The 7,829-nt window shown below is 41.9% G+C and overlaps 1 protein-coding gene across 1 annotated transcript; it reads right to left on the bottom strand.

Annotated features, from left to right (window-relative positions):
• Positions 1 to 259: 259 nt before the first annotated feature.
• Positions 260 to 6,953, bottom strand: irf4a (interferon regulatory factor 4a; the record flags this gene model as incomplete). The annotated part of the gene is made up of 9 exons (XM_080725741.1): positions 6,831 to 6,953; positions 6,425 to 6,714; positions 4,895 to 5,081; positions 4,087 to 4,172; positions 3,765 to 3,927; positions 2,803 to 2,889; positions 1,573 to 1,974; positions 694 to 806; positions 260 to 412 (listed from the first exon to the last, which is right to left on the bottom strand). The coding sequence occupies exons 2-9, from the start codon at positions 6,677 to 6,679 to the stop codon at positions 260 to 262; spliced, it is 1,446 nt and encodes a 481-aa protein (XP_080581867.1). The 5' UTR covers positions 6,680 to 6,714; positions 6,831 to 6,953.
• Between the last annotated feature and the right edge of the window lie 876 nt (positions 6,954 to 7,829).

Below are 7,829 nucleotides of genomic sequence, written 5' to 3'. Positions count from 1 at the left end.
TGAAAATAACGTACTTGATACTTTTTTTCACTCTCTTCCAAAAAAATCACACCCGTGTGAACTGAGCAGTGGTTTACCCACCAACCCCTAACTGTACTGTATACTGTACTCTACTGTACCTAACTGTACTGTACTGTACATATTCTGTGTTCTATATCTATGAATTCGATGTGTTCTAGATCTATGAATTCTGTGTGTGTGTGTGTGTGTGTGTGTGTGTGTGTGTGTGTGTGTGTGTGTGTGTGTGTGTGTGTGTGTGTCAGTCATGAACAGGCAGCAGGGCTCTCTGGGTGGGATGGTCCCCTGACGGACAGGGGTGGTGCTCTGGTGCATGGTGATCATAGCCCCGCAGGTAGGCACCGCTGGCCTGCTGGTAGTAGTACACCAGCTTCCTGGCAAACACAGGGTCCACCTGGAATCCCAAAGTAGACATGTCCACAACTCTGCATACATTCACCAGTGATGTAAAGCCCCCCAAATGATTTTGGGGGGGTCCCCAGATGATTTGCTTATTGTTTTCTCACTCACCTCAGAAACAAACCAACATACAGTACATTTCTAAAGTGACAATTTAAGGGCCTTTAGGACCTTTTTGATACCTCTGAAGTAAAAATGTAATTGTGTCAAAAGTAAACAACAAACTATGCTATGAAAAATGGTCAAACATTGGTCAAATTGTCAAATATTACGTACCTGCACTGTGATCATCTTCCTCTGACGCTGTGGATCCGGGTACTCATCACCAAAACACAGTGTCACCTGGTACCGAGGGACATGACGGCCATGGTGGATGTAGTCCTGAAGCTCTGGAGAAAAGACATATCAGAGATGTGACACCATGAAAGGACAACGTTTTTACCATAGAGAATAAAGGATTACGGTCTGTAACATTTACTGGGACATTTTATGGAAATCACAGGATCAAAACAGCACCAAAGGTGTCCTTGCTGCTTGTTTGATTTCACTGTTGCGGACCACAAGAGGTGGGTGGGGACTCATTGGCCCCTTGCTGAGACAGTGACATACTTTTGATACACAGTCTTGAGGTTATCTCTCAGCAGTGAAAGGTACCTTCCCAGTAAAGGCTTATATACCCTAACCTACTTGCAAGTCTATCTACAATTATAGACTTGACAGACATACCGGTACATATAGATGTGACCCTACTCTCAAAACTTGTGATTGTCATCTGACTGATTTCAATATGGAGATCAGTTATACCCTCATCGTCAATTATCATCTTCATCAAAAGCAGAGGTAGCATATGGTAGCAAAAGGTATTCATGTAAAGTATTGTGATTAAATAATAAAAGGTAAATTAAGCATAATCTTAAAATGCGTTTTGTATCTTTATTTGACATTCTTGTAGTTTTCTGTCACTATGTTAACCATGGCATCCTATTTTGGTTAATTTTTTCCCTTTTTTTAATAAGAAAAATAAGGAAAAGAGAATTAAAAAATAGTGAAATTAGCAGATGTGCAAGTTCACATTGTGTAGCGATGTGGCGGCTATTTTCACCATTTGTCATACAACAATACTGATACAATATGTGGGGCTGTATCTGTGCTCACCAGTGAGGAACTGCTGGGTGTCAAACAGTTTGCACGTCTGCCCTTTCTCCAGCTTGTTGGGTTTATCCATATGGGGTGCCAGGGGGCCTTCCCAGTACACCCGTCCCTGGCACAGGCGCTTGGCGTACAGCCCATCCTGTGCCATCCATAGGAGCACGCCCCTCTCCAGTATGTTAGGGAGTTTCTCAGCACCCTGCCTCTGGGACTCGGGGTAAGGGAAGGGGAAGAGGATGATCTCTGCCCCGCTGTAAAGCTTGTCCTCTGGGCTGGGGGAGGAGGACGAGGAGGAAGAGGAGGGAGAGGAACTGGAAGCGGAGGTGATCCGACAGCCCTCTGGACTGGTGGTGGTCACCTCCTTGACTAAAGACTCTCTGTAGAATAATGAAACATGCAGGCTGCAATCTGGAGGGAAGAGAATGCGTTTCATCAGAGGTGTGAAGAGAAATGATCAGATCAGGGATATTTAAACAAAGAAGCGAGAATTAAGACGTATTATTAACCACTTGAACCCCAGCATCCCTATTCCAGGGGGGGGGGTTCGTCAAAAATAGCTGATCTACATCTCACAACGCATTGAGACACGTTGTGAGATTGTGCTGTTTTGGGGGAAGAGATTGTGTAGTGCAGTGTAGATCGAAAATAAATATATACAGTATAGAAAAAATCACAGAGCGGTGGTTTACCCACCAACCCCCCCCCCCCCCCTGTGTGTGTGTGTGTGTGTGTGTGTGTGTGTGTGTGTGTGTGTGCGCGTGCGTGTGTGTGTGTGTGCCTGGCCTGGCCTGAAAACAGCGCCCCTCCCTTAACATGTGTGGTCATAAAAGGTACTGTAGGGCAGGCTACATACAGACCCACCCACATACACGGATACACGGATACACGGATACACACACGGCCACTCTATGGAGACGGTGTGACCACCGCTCAAAAAAGATTGCACCTAGAACCTACCTACTGGCGGTTAATAGGAAAAGGAGAAGAGGAAAGCCTGAAAGAATACTCCATGCAATGCAAACACGGGGCGCTTCAAGCTATGCAAGATCGATGTCATGCCTCATTGCAGGCAGGCTGTAGTTTCAAATATACCGTAACTCTCTGTGGGTTTATTATTCCCACTGGTGCATAAGTATGCACCACTGGGTATGTTCACCAGGGACGTGCGTTTGTGCAAGCTGGGTGTTGTCATTTGCATACTTAATGTTCCTATTAAGTGGGTGTATGATTCTTTACCGGATAAGGCAGCACTTTGATCAACCATCGATGATGCTGACTGGGCTTCTGTGGAGTATGCATAGAAGGGCCCAGAGATCTGGAAACCTAATTGGAATGAAAGCAATTGTAACTAGAAAGGTGCAATTCTGGGAAATTGCTAGTGTGAATTCACTGGGAACTGAATTCCATCTTTCCATATTATATTATATATTGTGAATTTGTGATGTCAAGTGAAGAATGACCAAAAGCTTAACTTTTCTGTTGGGCAACCCTACAACCCCCGATAACATCACTGAGAAGGTTTAAAAAAACACAGGTTCACTTTGCTGGCTGACTGAATGCAATAGTGTGTTGCCTATACCAAACACACTGATTAACTTAACTGCATTTAGTTTTGAATCACTATAAAATAAATGCATACCAAATGCATTTCAAAATATCTTTCCTTCTGTAATGACTTAAAAAAGTGTCAATCTTGTGAAAAAAGCCCTTGAACAACAGAACAACAGACTCACTCAACATTCATATTTGACTATATCGGCTACTTATTAGTATACTATGTATTTCATTAAAGCGTGCATGAAATAGAACTGCTGGGTAACAGCATTAAAAACAGTGTTAAATGCAGGCAGCATGTAACATATTGGTTCATACAGTATGACGAATTCAAATGTCATTAACATGTCATTAACTTAAAAAGAAGAGAGCAGTGCTTTTAATGAGATCATTTCATTAAGCGTCCTGTGAAGCTATATATATATATATATATATATATATATATATATATATATGTCAACCACAGGAACCCATATTTGTAGCATCCCTATTCTGGAGGAGAAATTGCAACAAGTTGTGAGCATGTAGATTGGCTTTCACCCAATATATTCAGTGTAGAGGGGGAAATCTTATATACCGGTAGATGCCCTGGGGGACTCCATTCAACTAAGCATGTATGGTTTAAGTAATTATGGGGGCATTACCGTTTTCAACTTGAGGCCCTTGCCAGGGACGGCTGAGAAGTGAGGGGTAGTGGCATTGGCCGTACTGCAGTTCTGCATGTGGTGCATGGTGATGTGGCGTTACGGGCAATGGCTCCTGTTCTGGCTGTGTGTATCTCTCCTGAGACACCACATAGTTCGATACCTGGGAGGGGGTCAAATGGAATGTTATACAAGGAGAATAGCTTTTATTATTATTTATTTTTGTTTTGTTTTGTTTCTTTTAATATATAATGTATTTTAAAATGTTTCAGCTTGCTTGTTATGTTCATTGAAATAGCAGCCACAAAATAAGTCTTCTCACCTGGTTGAGCAGAGTAGAATATGGGGAGAAATAGCTGAGAGAATTAACATGAGACGCTGTCTCAAGTATATTGCTCATCTTAACTCCTGCAAATGCACAACATAGGCGCAAATGAGCTATGATGATGATGTCAGACTCAAGACATGGTCGTAAAAGTACGACTTTCAGTTACACTGTTGGCTACGATGGTGATTTGCGACATGTGGTTAGGTCTGCCAAACAGATTCACGAAATGATAGTTGAACTCAAACTCAGGACACGTACTCCAATAATAGATGCACCGAACCTGAAACTTGAGCTCAAGTAGCCTACTCATTCTGACAAGTTGAAAGTGTTACGTGTAAGTTGTGAAAGTTATGTGTAGTTATGTTTGAGTGACAGGGTGATTAGCGATGTGCTGCTGATGAAGCTTGACTGTGTCATGTCAAATGATAAGACTATTTTATGGCAATTTCAGATGCAGAGGGGCAGAATCATGATATTATTTTGTATTTTGTAAAGCTAATGTAATGTCTCTCTTGCCGGTGTTGCTTGCACTTTGCTCTTGTAACAGAAGTTACAAGAAACAGAAAAAAGAAAAAAAACTCTCTAGCCTTTTGGTACATGCTTCAACTTCCTTTGTATTTCCTGCCGCTGTTAGTATCAAGTTAAGCGGTGACTGTGAGTGTGTGTGCGTGCGTGCGTGTGTGTGTGTGTGTGTGTGTGTGTGTGTGTGTGCATGTGCGTGTGCATGCACGTAATAAATGTAAAGTTTATAGTTTATCCCCCCCCCATTTTTTTATAATAATTAATAATGAATTCCACATACCTCTTTTTTCCCCCTCAGGAATGATTTTGTACACTTTATAGGGATCTGAGATGTCTAATTGGCTCCTGTTCACCAGTTCGTCAAAGTCATTGCTCTTATTGAGTGCACACCGTAGTCTGGTTTTCCATGTCGGCGGGTCTGGCTTGTCAACACCTTCCTTGTGTTTCCCCTTGAAAAGTGCCCAGGCCTGCAGCAGTTATGACAATAATAATGTTTGTTTATGCTCATCATATCAAAGTACCTCGAGTTTTATCAAGTTTATCATGTCAGTATCATGATCATGTGGCTTATCATATGCCTTACTAGTATAGGCATACTAGTAAGACGTCTCAGGGTCGTGCATGTCTCGGCCGTCTGGCCAGTGATGTATATCGACCAGGTAACCATATATGGAGAGCCCTGGTACCCATATATGGAGATCCATGTACTGTAGCCTATATGGAGATATGCTGTGAGACCCCAAACATGCTTACTCAGTTATTCGTTATGTGAAAATCCTATGACGTCTATCACATCTGACATCATACATGCAATCCCTTTTATGCCCATACGTGGAGATCCCTGTCTGAACCAGCCACACAGATATGGGCTGTCTTCCTCCATATATGGGCATTCCCATATGAAGTCCTGTTATATATTGATGACATCAGGGATCTCCATATACAGTATGGGCATGAAAGGGATTTGGTTAGAGTGGTTCCCATGACATCACAGTGATGTCAAAGCGTGAAGTCAGAGCGGCAAACCCATAGACCACGCCTGACACTGTGGTTCCCCTGACACATCACTGTGACATCACAGGACGTATATGGACAAGCTGTGGCGGGCTGTGATGGTCTGATAGTAAACTGCGACCTGCGGTCGCAATCAATATCATACATGATACATTTATTGTTCCTTTAAGCAACAGCCAGAATTGATTCTACATGCAGTTTAGGCCAGTTGTTCTCAAAGTCCGGGGACACCCAGGGGGTTCCTTGATGGGGTTCCAAATAAATATAGCGTCAAGATGCAGGTTAGCATTGGCTATTTGAAATATAGCTCTACAAGATCAGAGATTTCAAAGAAATCTTGAAATAGAAACGTTTAACATTTAGAATAGCCTAATAACTGAACATTGAATTCAGAAGGGGGTCCTTGGCCAATCCTACATAATTCATTTGGCATGGTTTTTAGGCCTATAGAACAGTGGTTCCTAAACTTTTTTGCTTCTGACCCAAAAAAGAACATTTGTGTTCTAATGTATGGAATTTCTTAGATCTTTCTTAGATTTCTTCATGAAATCAATGATAAAAATCGTGGAATTTTGTTTTTAATTCATGAAAAAATAGCTTTTTTGTTGTTGTTTTTTTTAAGAAAAAAATAATAAATTAAAATTAAAAACAAAATGTAAGAAACAAAAAAAAACAAAAACGAATGGACCCATATAAATCTGTCTGCGACCTACAAATGGGTCCCGAGCTCCCGACCTACTGTCTGGGAAACAGTGCTGTAGAAGTTTTGCTGGACCAGGTTGGGGGTTTTTCTCACCTTGAAGAGAGCGGCATCCTCATCTCTGTTGTAGTCCTGCTTGCCCGCGTGTTTCCATGGGATTCTGAAAATGGTTTTGTCGTCATTTTCCCAAACCAACCCGGGGTACTTCCTGCTGTCAATCTGATCGATCAGCCACTGTCTAAGCTTCCCGTTGCCACCGCTGACTGACAGGACGCTGTCCTCCTCTAAGCTCATGGCTGCATGCAATGCAACAGAATGTTGATGGTGACAGGTGGTATGCAGGCTCAACATGCAATGCAGGTGAATGGAGGTGATCGTGCATCTTCCTAAAAAGAAAGAAAAGGGTGACTGATATTGTTAGTGCTAAACGATTTAAATAACATAAAAATAAATGTAATAGCAAAGATGCAATTGGAAATGATTTGATAAATGTTATTCTTACCAGACAGTTACAGTGTCAATGAATTGTTTATAACATCATGTGGTCGTATAAACTGCATGACTTAACAGTCCCGCCTGGTTTGGTTTGGTTTGGTTTTGTCTTGTCTGTTGGGGTCTTCTCTAATGAACTGCGTCTTTCAAAGTAACGCTCGACGACGTCCTTAAATATTGTCACATTGATTTGTTGCGATGATAGGAGGAGCTTGCTTCAGCCTCAGACAGTAGCCTGGTAGTCTTACAGGAGATGCACAGGCAGAACGCGCTCGATTTCTCTGAAGCTTATCGTTGCCTCGTCGGGGAATCCCTGTCGTGACTGTCGTCTGACTCTGAGAGTCTGACTCTGACACCTAACCTTTGCTTGCAGAGTGACAGTGATATGGAATGGAGCAATCACGGTTCACCTGTAGCTACACGGTCAAACACAGTGTCCGTTATTCACATCTCCCCCAATAACATTCTGCAAGCTGAGCAAGCCTATTTTCCCCATTACACGCAGTTTTGTGCATTGCTGAAATGCTGTAGCCTACTTGAAGAGAGACTGATTTAATCTTAAATGGGTCATTCATTATGGTTTAATAATCTTAATACAGAAATAATTGCATTCAAGCAATTTTAATTTGGCAGCTTGGCTGCCCTCTAGTGGCTAACCATCCATTCTGCAACTAAAACATTCCCGTGTATTGACTTTACCATTCTTATCTTATTAAGACAAGACATATACAATACAGTATAATATATAGCCTATTGATGTATTCTTTTGACGTTTTAAATCCACAATAGACCGTGTTGTAATACTGTAGCTACACTTAGGCAAGAGAAAAGGAGACAGCCAACCTCATATTTTACAAGCCTATATCAAATGCTGGCTTTGAGCTTTGGTGTGCCAAAGTAATATGCAGATTGGGTGATTTATTCTGTAGGCTAATGACATTTGAGCAAGTTGTTGAAATATACTGCCTCCCAAAACAGGACTTCTATTTCTTACACATATTAAAGGCAC

The sequence above is a fragment of the Nannobrachium achirus genome (genome assembly GCF_963921795.1).
Source record: "Nannobrachium achirus genome assembly, chromosome: 5".
Taxonomy (NCBI): domain Eukaryota; kingdom Metazoa; phylum Chordata; class Actinopteri; order Myctophiformes; family Myctophidae; genus Nannobrachium; species Nannobrachium achirus.
The sequence above is the reverse complement of the archived record's forward strand: the minus strand, read 5'-3'. Positions and strand labels throughout refer to the sequence as shown.